The sequence below is a fragment of the Pleurodeles waltl genome, chromosome 6, assembly GCF_031143425.1.
Source record: "Pleurodeles waltl isolate 20211129_DDA chromosome 6, aPleWal1.hap1.20221129, whole genome shotgun sequence".
NCBI classification, from domain to species: domain Eukaryota; kingdom Metazoa; phylum Chordata; class Amphibia; order Caudata; family Salamandridae; genus Pleurodeles; species Pleurodeles waltl.
This window is the reverse complement of record NC_090445.1, coordinates 817,610,218-817,625,024: the sequence shown is the minus strand read 5'-3', so window position 1 is coordinate 817,625,024 and position 14,807 is coordinate 817,610,218. Positions and strand designations below refer to the sequence as shown.

Here is a 14,807-nt window from a genome sequence, read left to right as displayed (position 1 = left end):
AAATGGGAAGAGGTAATGGTTGCTGGCTTCGGAATTGTAATGAAACATCCTATCATGACACTGTTGGATTTACACATCCAAATTTGAAAATGACACTTTTAAAATGTTGGCTTTTCCTGTCTTAGCGATTTAGTGCTTTTCTCTGGGTCACATGTCTGAGTATAACTGACAGTTGGGCTTTGTTGTATTCCTCTTAAACAGCCACACAAAGTAGAGATCTTAGGTGTGCCTGGATGAACCATCACTGGCAAGATAGGAGGGTGGAGCTGTGCACAACCCTACTTACACTTGAAGAGGCGGTGTCCTGCTGCCACACAAAGGGTTGTATACCCGGTGTAGTTAATCTGGAGCCTGGCCATGGAATGCAGGATGCCTGGGGACATCAAAGGGAACCTGTTGAAGCCCCCCCACCTTCCTGTGGAAAAACACCAGGTATACATTTTGGACCGCAGACACCACCTCTTCAGTATACTTCTGGACCTGTGGATACTCTGCCAAGAAGAAAGACTGCTGTGCTGCTGAAAGGACTGCCACTCTGCTGGAGTGCTGTTCTGAAGGACTACTGCCCTGCTGTGCTGACCTGCTGCCCTCTTGCCTGGGTGAAAAGGGCTGGACATGTATCTTTTGAACCCAGGATCCCAAGATGACTCCATGGGCTAGAAGCCTGATCTAACTTGAGCCTCAGGGACAGAAGACTCCAACAATCTTGACCCCCAACACCTGTACTCTGCCACCTGAGTCTACCCTGCCAAAGGGGGGTCACCCCAGTCCTTGACCCTTGGCCTAACGTGCTCTGCCAGCCTCTGTTGATCCAGCAGAACCGATGCATCTCCTCTGCTACTCTGCACACTTGAGCATAACTGGCGTATTGCCTCTGTTGCATGGATCTTCACCGTTGCAGAAACCTACATCGCAGCCCGCAACCTCATAGGAACCTCCACTGCAAGATGCATCCTCATCACAGGCCTGCGCATCTGTGGTCGATGGCATCCTTGACTATGACCCTGGACTCTATATCGCAGCCTCAGAACTCCTTGGAACTGACTCATTGCCCTGTGTAGCCGGCAGTTAGAAGTTCCGGCTACATCACGGGCGAAATCGGGAACGGAGTCCCGATTTCCTTACCCGTACAACGAACACAAAGGCGTCGGGAATCCTAGTGGGTGGATTCCCGAACCCATACAAGGCTACCAGGGCAACGCAGACGCGAACAACGTCATGGGGAACCCGGATATCCGGGTTCCCGAGAGAATGAAAAGAGAGGAGGGACTACACGAGACGGGGGTTCCTAAAAAGGAAGACGCCGGAGGAGAAGAAAAAGAAGACGAAGACGAAAACCAAGAAGGAGAAGAACGAACGAACCCAGCGGCCCTGAAGACGTTTAGTGTCAAGGACACTATAACGAAGGGAGAGGGAAAGAAAAGGGAAAGAAAGAGGAAGAAAAAGATAAAAAAATCTGTCACAAAGTAAGACTAACAAATCTGCAAAAGTGAGGGAAGGGGTTGTCTGGTAGTGTATTAAAGAGATCTGAGGTGTATTGTAGATTACTCTGCATTAGTAGTCAGCACACTAACATTTAATACCATTGCCATCTAGTTTTCAAGCACTGCTTTGGTCATCAGCATTCATTATTTTTCAAATTAGACCTGTAAGAAGGTAATGGTAATGGTAAGTTTAACAAAACACTTTTTAAAGAATTGAACTAGCAGAAGAAAGCCTGTAATAAAAAACAGTACCAGCATCAAAAAGCAATTATTGTTTTCTAATCCAGCATAAAGGAGGCTACCCAAACTTCCAAATTCAATGGGCTAATAAAATAGAAAGTATTATACAAGACACCATGCAAAGACTGAACTAAAATGCAACAAACTGTAATACACCCAAGATGGGAATGTATTGTGGTAGAATCACTTAGACCATTTGGAGGCTGCCCAGAGTAAACTTTGGCTTACATTAGGTATGGTTTCGGTTTAGGGGGCGCCTAAATTCCTGAGCCTATTTCCTATGTTAGATACTCTGTCATAGCATAGAGTGTTGCAGGGTCCCCTCAATATACTCAACAGTGATTGAGGGGAGTTTTTGGTGCAAAGATGCCATAACTCATTGGGCAATAACAAAGCTAAAGTGCACTGCTCAGAAATTCTGCCCCAAACTGGACAGAGACTGATTGGGCAATAAGGCTTATCCTGGTTTGCGGTTAGATAGTTCTTGGTGTTGTATTCATGGACACTGCTCAAAGCACGTTGCAATCCACATCTGGTGTGATCCATAATCACAATATCATCTGCATATTGGAGGATGTGCACCAGCCTTTGGCCCCGATGAGACAGAGCCAAGCTGTGGTTTGCAAGGGCCTTTCCTAATACAGCAGTGTACAGGTTGAAGAGCAACGGAGCAATAACACATCCTTGCTTCAGGCCCCCTTGTGCTGGAATTTTCTTAGTGATAGGGAATGGCCCAGTTTTTAGGCGTACCCATGTGTCACAGTAGAGCAAGATGATTACTTGAAGAAGATTTGCTTGGATCCCCCATGATATGGGCTTCTTTCATAGGGTGGGACAGTCTACGGTGTCAAAAGCTGCACTATAATCTAAAAAGCACCAAAAGGTTACTGGAGGCAGCCCCCTGAGCAAGCACAGACCGGGAAACTATGTTGTCAGTGGTTGAATCCAAAGCTCGAAACCCTATCTGGAAGTAAAGTAAGATCTCACTAATGATGGCACAGTCCTCCAGCTGCTTCAAAAGAAGTTGTGCATAAGCTTTAGCCTTGAGGTCCAATAAGGCAATCGAAAAGTAATTAGCTGGATTTGTAGGATCCAATTTCTTAAAAATTGGGCACAGGATGGAGCCCCTCCATGCATCTGGAATATTCACAGAAAGAAAAGACTGACTGAAGAGCGGGGTGAAAATCTTGGCCCACTCCTCCGGGGCACATTTGAAAATGCCTGCAGGAAGACCACTTGGGCCTGGAGCCCCATCGTTTCACATTGCCTAAATGGTCTCAGTGACCTGCACCAAAGTAAAAACTGGCTGCTGGATTGAGGTCTGAGTGGTGTTTTCATAAATGTCTTTGGCCACGGATCGAACTGTGTGGGCCAGATACAACGCAATGATGTGCCTTCCCATACATTGTCCGGAACCCGGTTACTTCTGCCTGCAAAGGGCAATTTCAGCTTATTCATGAAGTTCCAGAAAGGCACTAGGCTTCTTTCCTGGAGCAGGTTCTGGAGCTTCAGCCAATGTTTGTCTTCAATGGCTTTATTACATTCCCAGGCAAGCTGTTTGTGATTTCTTTTCCTTGTGGTGATAACTAGCTTGGCGGATTCAGATGTAGGATTTGCCCTGTGTTGTCTCAGAATAGATCTCAGTTTCCTGTATGAATCAACGATGAATCAATTGAAGTGCGGGTTGCTCCCGGATTGTAATGTCCTGAAATGGCTATGCAGATGTCCCTTGTCAGGCTGCAGCGTTGCCGTCAGGTCTGTGACCAGTTTGTGCCATCCCAGCCCGATGGCTGCTTCAAAAGGGTTGAGACTGGCAGACGTTTTCTGTAGCCAGCTTATTACCATGTAAAAGTCAGTGGGATTCCATTTAATCTACCTAACTAGCTTGAATTCTTCAGTCTGAGCTGAAGATCCCACTGCTAAGTGCTGGATGTTTGTTGTCTTTGTGTTGACCAGAATCTGACCTTACGCTGGGCCAGGTGGGGGGACCTGTTAGGCACATCTGGTCAGCACTTCATATGGGGGCTACATCCTGTGGCCTCTCCCACATACCATGCAGGGTCTTGTCTAGCACCTGCCAAATCCGTTGCCAGATTGAGGGGGCTCGCTGAAGGGTATTGTGATGCTGCCTCTGTGACCTTGCTTAGCTGAGCTGCTGAAACAGGCATACTGACTACTGCAGTTTTTGGTATGATGGTTTTAATGCCGCTTTTTTCCTGGGAAGTGGAGACAGTTGCATTTTCCTCCCCTTGAGTTGGCACACAAGGGTCCTAGGGTCCTGTTTCTGATTGCCTTAGGGCCTGAACTTGAATGTGCCGTATGGGGGCCATGTTTCCGTTGTGGTTGGGCGTCACAGCTCCCTTTCTGAGGGAGTACCCTTGTGGGGCACCTTCTTTGGGAGACATCAAAGAGATAATGTTTGCCGGCCTTTCTTGTTGGCAGTTGGGGGGAGCGCAGTTTGTTTCATTTGCAAAATTTGAGGCATAGTAAAAATTGGAAAGACTTTGGACGGGCCACCCTCTAGCCCCTGTGGTGTTCTGTCTGATGTCCTCATATTGAGAGGCATTTTTTTTTGTTTCTTTATTTTCTTTTTAGCCCTCTTTGATAGCTACAAGACACCCACACGTGACTGTGGAGCTGGGTTTATTGACTGCTGGACACTGATTTCTACCTTTCCTTTCACAGTGGAGAGACTGGCTGCCGCAGGACTCAAAACTGTGGGGCCTCCTTGGGAGATCCCCAGGCCAGTGCTGTGTCTGCTGTCTGATCACCATCGATAGACGGAAAGATCATTGTAGTAGGGTTGCATAGTGATTGGAGGATACACTGTACAGGCTCCACTTCTGTTGTCTGTTCAGCACCAGTGACAGTTTTGTTATGACAGATTTACTTGGTCCCTGCGTGCTAGGTTCTCACAAGAGACTAGATTAGGTCCTGACACTGTCTACCAGGGTTCAAAGGATTTCAGAAAAGGAACTTAATTTGTTTATCAGGGATGAGCAAGGACATCGATCAGCTGGCCCCGCTGACCCTGAAATGGACTCCAGGGTAATTAATCTGCAGTCCAGGTCTGCTAAAGATGAGGCAATCCACTTCAGTAGGTCAATTTGGACTTCCTTTTTTGTGATTTCCACAATAGAGCATAAGACATTGTGTCCTGTTTGGAGCTAATTGAAGATGAAGAGGCCGGCTAGTGCTGTATGGGGGTGGGAAGACCAAGTAAATGCTGGAAGGCCCGTAGGGGCAGATCCAACTAATCCAGTGGATTTGCTCAGTGTTGGGTTAATGTCTCCCGTGTTTATACCCCTTCTGAATGCAGGAGATGGGCTAGAGATTCTTCAAGTTGTGCTTCGATTTGCGTCCCCAGGGTTGCCAAGAACTGGTCTGAGAGGTGTCCTAACTTGGGCTCATTGAGCTACCTCTCCTGGGCGTCTTTTTGAGGAGTGGAATAGAGCAGACCGCCAAAACAGGAGGCACATCTCTACCGATGTCTGAGATGGAAAGAAGATTAGCAGTGGCTCACAGCTATGGACTTGCACTGAAACAGTTATTGTGTAGGGGCACTTAGTTCCAGAATTGATGTCCTCATCGGATGGAAGACTTGCTGCACCTGAGATAGGGCATGTTATGGACCCTTCAGGGGGTGTCAGTCGCCTGATTAAATCCAATGTAACTTGACAGAGTGTCAAGTGGACAGAGCTTACCTTTTCTTTGGCTCATCTCGGTCTTGTGTAGACTTGGGCAGGAGTATGATCTTTGTGGGTGTTGCTGTGTGACTGACTGTCACTTGGAGAAAGATGAACCCACGGTTAGTTGTATCACTTCAGAGCCTTTGAGGTCACGGCAGTGGGAGCAGAAGTGCATGGTACTAGGTAGGTTGTCTGTGGGACCTTTAAAAAGTAATCTTGAATCTGAGGTGCCTTCTCGACTGCTTTATACCAGGGCCAGACCTCTCCTCTGAGGTGGCCATTGGCATTGTCCCCAGTAAAGTTGCTAACTTATTTATTTTGGCTGTGAAAGAAGTTGTTGATGTTAGTGTTTGTATCAATGATGAGCCATGTTGGGCAAGCTCCGCCCCCTCTGAAACCTATGATCCTTTTTTTCCCCAATTTATTGGGGGTACTTAAGGCAGTGGGGTCCCCAAGGGGTGGGGAGAATGAAGACTTAAACAAGATGCCTCCTGAGATTTCAGTAGGTTTTTTGTGAAGAGGGGCTTTCCTTTTAGGCATAGCGCCCACTGCCTTGATCTGTTCTGTTATTTTTTGTTTAAGGGCCTGGCTTGACCAGACTGCCTTGACTTGCTTGGGTGCTTGGATGTTAGACACTTAAATGCTTAAGCACTTGCCCCTTTGGCCCTTTGGTCCTTTGACTTTTTGTACTGCTGGTCTTGGATAAGACACAATTATTTATTTTTTATTTTTACTGACCTCAATCTGTTGTCTAGCGCTATGTAGCCAAATAATCTTGGGCTAAGCAAAGCGATTGAGCAGAAGTTAAGGTTAAGAGTAGAACAGTTTAAAAGACAAACGATGCCAGAAAATACAGCAACTATAAGTTTTCAGAGGTCCAGCCACCTGAAAAAGAGCCTATTGGGAAAAGCCCCGCAAGAGCCTAAATGCCGGGGAAAAGTAGGCGGGCAGGCAGACAGGGAGCAGAGACAGGAGCAGATACAGAATTCTTGCATGTAGGAGCATTCAAAATGACCATGAGTGGTTCTCAACAGGTTATCCACAAGTCACACCCAGACCTAGCTGGGCCGCCTCTGAAAATCTGGGGTGCCCTGTCTGTGGCTGTCGGCTATGACTGCCGTGCTTCCGGTACTCGACTGGCGACACTCACCGGGTCTGCCCCATCTGCTGCTGTGTGTGAGTGAGTAGCTGCTTGCACTCCAGCTCCACCTCTGGGAAGGCTTTTGGCTGGCCCTTGCAGGGCAGATGAGGAGAATTCAGTTGAGGCAGCAGAGGCTGAGGACTGAGCAGGGTGAAGCAGCATTGCCTGGCAAGCCACATTGGCCTAATCCCAGCCGCTTCTGCACAGAGCAAGCTGTCTACAGCCTAATGCTTCCCCCACGACTGCCTCTCGGTAATGTAAGGTCGTGTAACGTTGCTGCTTTGCCACTTCAAGAGGCCTCTGACTGGGGGCAGGTGCCGAGTGCCAAGTGCTGAATGCAGCTACTTGCCCAACATTTCACTGCATCCTGCCCTGCCGCTACCCATAGTGTACGAAGGGTAGGCGAGGGGAGATTGAGCAGCCCACTGGCCCCTTAACCAGAAGATCGGTTTGGGCCCGCGAGTCCATGCTGGTCTTGGCATGGGGCGAGCAGGTGTGATAGAGCGCTGAGGCACTGGCAGAGCTCTTTTCCCTTCCTCCCTCCGGCCTCGTGAGCAGCCTCCTGGATGGCGTAACAGCGTAATAGCGTCTGTTGTAAGAAGTTGAAACCATAACAAATGTGAGAAGTATAAATGATTGGCATAGTAGTTGCCAGGAGGTTTTTTCTGTGGCTTTTCTCTGTCTTCCGTTCTCTCCTCTCCTAGAGGATTAGCTCCTTTTTCCTCCCTTCCCTTGTATCCACTTTTCCAAGAGATACGCTTACCTAACTGTAGAACTATTTGTTAAACATAACAAATGGCACAACTGTCATAGACCTTTGATTAATTTGAAATTTTATCAGAGAAAAACACAGGTCAGAGTATTACAAAATGGTCTCAGTTAGAAAACACACAAACTAAAAAGGATAAGCAAAGACTCATACAGATCCAAGTGTATGCTTCCATTAAGCATCACTAATAATTATATTGTCTTAATACTTACCACAACTGGGTGTTGGTCAACCATACATTGTTCTTTTTGAATGGCGATGTTCATTCATATATTCAAAAATGTAGTCATATATCAATAAAAAACAGAAATAAGGCAAAGTAGGAGTAAAGTAAACTAGATGGATTGCTTTTGCTGCAGGACTTCCTGTACACCGTTTTGTAAATAACTGCTTTAGTGCTGAGGATGACTGTGTCTGAATGGTGTTCCTTCTAAATGGCAAAGGATGCTACAGAATCTTTCCAGAAACCAATCTCTCACTTAGCATGACCAGAGATAACTCTTTCTCCCAATCTGCCGTACTGTGTCAATCAATCAACTCGAATTTGTATAGTGTGGCTAATCACCCATGAGGATATCCATGCGCTGTGTTCTTGTTGGTGTCAGTCGAAAAGCCATGTCTTGAGCCCCTTTCTGAATTCTGGGAGATAGGATGCTTTTCAGAGGTCCAGGGGAAGGTTGTTCCAGGACTTGGCAGTAAGATAGGAGAAGGAACCTCCATTGTTGCTTTGGCAGATGCATTGAGTGTGAGAGAGGGGGAGGGCCGAGGAGTGCAGATGTCTGGAGGGTTGATGGAAATTCTGGCGGTGGTTGATATATGCTGGTCCTTGGTCATGGAGGGCCTTGTAGATGTATGTCAGGATCTTGAATTGGCATCTTTCCTGGATGGGGAGCCAGTGGAGGTTCCGGAGATGGGGTGCTATGGGTGCTTCTGGGGAGGTCGAGGAAGTGTCTGGCAGCTGAGTTCTATATCGTCTGGAAACTTTTTAGAAGTTGGGTGGTAAGTCCTGGGAAGAGTGCGTTGCCGTAGTCCAGCCAGCTGGTGACTAAGGCTTGAGTGACAGCTTGTTTTGTGTTGGTGGGGAGCCATCTGAAAATCTTTCAGAGCATGCAAAGGGTGTAGAAGCAGACGGGGGTGACTACATTGATCTGATGTTTCATGGTGAGTTTGGTGTCCAGGATCGTGCCAAGGTTACGGGTGTGGTCTGTTGGTATGGGTGTGGTCCGAGTTTAGAGGGCCACCAGGTGTTTTTCACTGGAAGGCGCTGTTCCCAAAATTCAGCACCTCCATCTTGTCCATTTTGAGCTTCAGGCAGTTGGTTTTCATCCATTCGGCGACACTCGTCATGCAGTTGTGGCAGTTGGTCCTAGAGGTAGAGGGGTCTTTTGAGATTGAGGATAAGCTGGCTGGCATCTGCGTAGGATATGATGTTGAGGCCATGGGTTCTGGTTAGAATCTATCAAAGTTAGAATCTATCCAGGTTAGAATCTATCAAGACTCCCAGATTCTGAACAACTTTTTCTGTGGTTGGAGGGGAGGCTATTACTTCATGCTATCTGAAATTGATCCTGGGGAGATATCATGGGACTCAGCAAAATTAGTTTTTTGTAGAGTTCAGCATCAAAAAGTTTTGGACATCCACGATGGAGCAAACATTTAACGGCCCGCCCTGACTTTTGAGTTTCGATTAGGAGAGCCTGTAGCTTGTGGAAAATATGGTTCAGAATCTACTTTGTACATCTAGAGCACAGTTAATACATGATGAAGTAAAGTAGTGAGAGGGTAAATGTATAGTAAGAAGAGTGACCAAAATACAATCGATCTTCTGGTAGACCACTGCTTAAGGTCCTAGCTTCTAATCAAAAGGGATGCAAGTTCACATATTTATGTTTTCCTTCTAGAAATTATCCAGTCCATTTAACGCAGTGCTCACAAAATCTGCTCTGGACAGAGACTTGAGAAGGTGTTTATCGTCTATTGTGTCAATGGCAGATGACAGATTTACTAATATCCATGCACCATAGCCACTTCCATCTACTAGATATCGAAGGTTGTTCAATGCAGAAAGTAGCATTAACTTGGTACTGTGAGTGGAGCAGGAACGTCTTGGAAAGGAAATAGTAGTTTTATATTCTCCTTATAGCAGTTACAAAGACATTTTAAAGCTTCCCTTGGTAAGACAAAAGGGAGAAAATACGAAAGTTGCTTAGATCAAAAGGGTTGCGAGGGGGCTTTTTCTGCACATTTACTGGCATTGAGAAATGCACCACATGCCAGAGAGTTACTAAAAAGTGAAAGGAATTAGATTTTGAAAGAGGGATGAAGCATCTTGTAGAAACTCTTTTGACAAATGTCACAAGGTGAGCCTGATTTGCAACTGCCCACTAGAGCTGCCGTCAGTTGGTTTTGATTTATGTGCTCAACAACATGGAGGTGAGTTTCTGGCTTCCTTGATTTTTGATTTGCATGTGTCCAGGGCCAACACAAGGCATAGGCTGTGTGGGTAGTTTACCTTGATTCAACACCCAACTCATCACCCTTGATCCCCACGTCAGTGTGCCACAACTTATCACTCTACTTCCAGCGCTGGGCCATAGATTTTAGGCCAATGAGGACAAGAGGTGGAGGTCCTCCTAGGGGTCTCGCAGGGCTAGATTTGAGGGGGTGATGGATTCCGACTCTAGACTTTGCAGCACTGGATCTTCGCTGGGAGGCCATGGGCAGAGAAACCCCTTGCCTCATAATGCTGGAACAAGGCTGGGATGCCCTGAAGAGAGGGGTGCATTCTCTAGCTGATGTAGGGTTGCCAGCTTTCTCTGACATAAAATACTGGGCATGTGTATGTTTTCTACTGTTTGGATAGTCCAAGAGATAAAAGTGATGTTAATGGGAAAATACTCTTTTATACCATTACTCTACAGCATCTATTTTGAATATTTTGGACAGGTGTTATACTTTGTTTCTTTTTTCTTGATGTCTTTGACACTCACTTTTGAAATCTAAACCTGAAAGTAATGAATTTTGAACCTGTTTTTTTTAATCTGTCTTGGTTTGAAAATGCCAGCCATGGCGGTAAAAAATGGTCAGGTGGCAATCCTAGGCAGATAGCATCAACCTTAAAGTTGTGCTCCGCCTTTGTCAGAAAAAATACCTACTATTTGTTCGTTTTTCATTATTCTGGAAATGTCAGGATCTGACATGTTGAAAAGTTTTAAAGGTCTATGTAAAATCATCTTGACTCGGTTGTAACACTGCAATTTTTCCACTCTTTGCTCTAATACTCATTTAGGAATAGTTAGGAGTTTTGAAACAATTTCCAATTGTATATTCTGATTTAGATTTTTGTTTCAAATGACAGAAAGAACAGATTTTAACAATTTCCCCCTCCTTATCACATTTAATGCAGAAATACTGACTATGCTGATACAATTGTCATTGGACCACAATCCTTTTCAATGTATTGCCCCGGACTGTACTTGCAATGAGAATCAGTGCATAGCATTTGCAAATGGTGTCTCTCTGAGGCTGTGCTGTCTCTTTGGACCAAAACAAAAACAACAGATGATGGACAGAAGGCTGAAAAATCCAAACATTCACTTTCAGTCACAGATCTGGGTTTAATCCATCCTAATTTTGCCCACCATGGCACCCCAGTTTGGATCCAGCCATATGCAAATCAGTGTTGACCCTGCTCCCCATGGGAACAGTCCAGCCGGAACTCCCAGGCAAGGTCCTCCCTGCACCGGAAACAAGCATGTGGTCATTGTGTGAGCATATGCAAGCATGTTTATTTGGGAGGCCACTTTCGATGTTTTGTGCCATAAGCAATAACAAAATCAAACAGACCTTTACAATGTCAGTAACTGTGGGCCGTGCTATAATGGACTAATCCAAATAGCTTTACCAATGCGTGTTTTCTATTGTTTTTTTACACAGAGATCATCAATTTTCAACCAGAAGTTGGTAATTATAGTGTCGAAAACTTCTGTATGAGTTTTCATAGTTTTTTTTTTGGCAGATCTATCTTTCTAGTACTCGGTGCCAGAAGTATTTGCATCACAAACCTCCCCACTCTTCTCAAAAGCTTTTCTGTACAGCTGCAGACTCTCTTCGGTGCCCAGGAAGCCATTAGCATGTTACTTTGAAAATCAGATTGTCACATTGTATCACCACTGTGTATAATTCCAGTTAATGTACTGAGTGCACGCAGTCTGATAAGTATTAAATCTGAATGCTGTGAATACTAATGTAGGCTTCTATGGAAGTGTGCTTCATTTGGTCGAGAACCGAAAGCAATATTGTAAAAAGGAAAGAAAATGTGCGAAATGCTGGAGGAGAATGAGTTCGACATATGACTTACAGCTTACAGCATCAGCAGTCGGTGTGAAATACCGTGGCATTTAGAATGCTGGATGTCTTACAGCCCTGTCACAGCCGTCTAATCCTGCAAAAAATATTTGTTTTGAACTTTCTGTTACCAAGGCTTTAAACGTTTATCTCTGTACATCTGTTCCCTTTTAGGACTGTCAATAAAACAGATGTTTTGTTTTGCTCACGTTGGATGCTATATAAAATTCTATGGCACAATATATTTTTATTAATTCTAAAGCACATACTCATTTATGCATTAGGAGATTGAAAAAGCTTGGAAGATGGTGGATAGTGCGTACGAGAAGGAACAGAAAGCAAAGGAAACAATCCAAGTGCTGAAAGAAGAAATAAACAATCTAACAAAACTAGTGCAACAGGGATCCGGATTGCCAGTGGGACAAGAAGCTGGGTAGGTGAAATCCTATCAAAGTACGTTTCAGTATGTTATTGGTATATTGATACATGATTATTGCCACAACGGTCCTCCAAACTGCGTGTTTACATAGAATTAGCCTCTGATGCGGGTAATTAAAGCGCTACTCTTCTCTGACCGCGTTAGATCTTGGGTTCAAGCACAGTTGGCCGAACAGCCTTTCCCCCGCCGTTCTCTAAAGTTAATGCCAGACCGTACTTGTGGGGTATACGCCTTTCGTTGGACAGTCCTCAAATACGTGTTTTACTTATGAAGCAATGTGGAATCACTTGGAAGCAGAGTGTTAGTCCAGCTGTGCAATGATTCGTAGTAGCAGGTTTGCTACATTCAAAAAGCTTAGAAAACATGGGAACTTAATTAACGCATGTAGGTTTGCCTTATGCCTTTAGTATTCCATTTATCAGCTTTGAGATTTAATCATCCCATTTCTCTAGAAAATGTTTAAAATGGACAATACGAAAGAGACTAAAGTAAATGGGGAAGTATGCTATTAGTATTGTAATTTCTGTTTATATTGTTTTACTAACCTAGCTGGCGGGATTAGGGGTGAGTCAACAGAGCTATGTAGGTGTCATAGGTCAGAGGGAAAATCCATGGTTACGGGAGAACTCAAGAACATGTACAGAAGTGATGAGGAGAGAGTGCCACATGTGGGCTGGAGACTAGAGGAGCTCGAAGGACCTTATGGAAGACAGGGTCATAGGTATCATCAATGTATCAGGAGCAGTGGCACTGGGGCTGAAGGGACCACAGATTATTATGGGTGTCTTTTACTATTCAGGAGAAGGGTGGGGGCCTATTGCATTTGCTTGCATCAGGGACCATCACACTCCTGCCATGCAGCTGATCAAAGGACAACAGGTGCTGCTTGAGGATGTTGGTAATGTGTTCCTTTTGAATTTAGGGAAAAAATTGTGTAAGCCGAGAGAGGGGATTTTGTGGAGTAACTGACTTCCTATAATATTCACAATTTGTCCTAAAGTTGACATGCTGCATCCAGAAAAAGGTTACTCAGCATGCTCAGTGGTTACTTGAAAAGATGTCCAAACTGCATTTGAAAGAAATCTGAAAGATTTGGAGATGTTGTGATCACAAATGCCTACAGCACGCACAGCAGCAGATGCCTTATGGAAGTTGTTTTTTGGAAAGGTCTCCTTGACACATGGGCATAGTAATCAATCTAAAGCTTCAACTAATTATTTGCAATGACATTAGTTAAGAAAAGTCTACAGTTTACAGTAATAGTGATCATGGTGGTGGGAAAAAGCACTTGTTATGGACTGGAAATCTTTTAGGTTGCTTGTCGTCTTTAGACTGCTCTGTCACAGATCAGAAGGAAGTTGAAATCAGTTCCTTGATGTATGCTAAAGACTGGAAGACCTTCGTTTTTAAGTCGAGGGTGCAAGCCTTTTGACCTGTTGTAAGTATTGTGGGCTTTTAGCCACACCCATGTCACGCCCATTGCTTTCAGTCATTCGTGGGCTTGCCTTTCAAAAATCACTTGATGTAATTGGTAAATGCTTTATGTTTGTCGCGCCTTGAGGCTGTTTTTGTCATGCCTTGCAGACTGCCCCTGTTACATGGATTATTGCACAATTGCCAATATACTTCAGCAAACTATTCCTTTTGTCTCTCCCCTTCATGCTGCATGGCAGCCATGACTCTCACAGCGCGAACAGGCATGACATTGTTAACTCGATCAGCTTTATTGGAGCGTTGGTCACTGTTAGAAATGGGGTCTTTGGTTGACAGTCAGGTTACCCCCTGTTCAAGCAAGGACCCTCACTCTAGTCAGGGTAAAAGAGAATCACCCTCAGCTAACCCCTGCTTACCCCCTTGGTAGCTTGGCAGAGCAGTAGGCTTAACCTCAGAGTGCTAGGTGTAAAGTATTTGTACCAACACACACAGTAACTTAATGAAAACACTACAAAATGACACAACACCGGTTTAGAAAAATAGGAAATATTTATCTAAACAAAACAAGACCAAAACGACAAAAATCCGACATACACAAGTCAAGTTATGAATTTTTAGAGATTAAACTCAAAAATAGCGCTTAGAAACAAAAATGCTTCGAGGAGATGTTAACACGGCGTTGTGACGGAGTCGTTCCCAACAAGCCGACACCAGCGGTGCCGGACACGGAGTCGTGTAGACCCCCAAGTACAGTACCTTTGGTGAAGAGTGAAAACAAGCCGATGCGCGAAGTCGGGAATTGCTGCGTCTGTGCGAAACGTTGAATCCGTGCACTTCGAGCGGCGTCGCGTTTCAGCGAAGGTCACGGCGTCAGGTGCAGGCGGCGTTACCGGATTCAGCAGCGGCGTCGGTCCGGAGTCGTCCGAAGTCGATTTTCTTGGATTTCCACCAGCTTTTCTTTCAAGGGCCCAGGGACTGGATCGGGCACCACTTGTCAGAGCAGGAGTCTCTCCAGAGACTCCAGGTGCTGGCAGAGAGAAGTCTTTGTTGTCCCTGAGACTTCAAACAACAGGAGGCAAGCTCTAAATCAAGCCCTTGGAGATTTCTTCACAAGATGGAAGGCACACAAAGTCCAGTCTTTGCCCTCTTACTCTGGCAGAAGCAGCACTGCAGGAAAGCTCCACAAAGCACAGTCACAGGCAGGGCAGCACTTCTTCCTCAGCTATCAGATCTTCTCCAGGCAGAGGTTCCTCTTGGTTCCAGA

The 14,807-nt window shown here is 45.3% G+C and overlaps 1 protein-coding gene across 1 annotated transcript in view; it reads left to right on the top strand.

The window, feature by feature from the left end:
• The window catches only part of CFAP58 (cilia and flagella associated protein 58), a 371,939-nt gene that overhangs the window by 43,632 nt on the left and 313,500 nt on the right, over positions 1–14,807 (top strand). Inside the window, exon 3 of the mRNA XM_069239433.1 lies at positions 11,955–12,103. Coding sequence (XP_069095534.1) covers positions 11,955–12,103 — 149 coding nt within the window. The remainder of the gene's footprint in view (positions 1–11,954; positions 12,104–14,807) is intronic.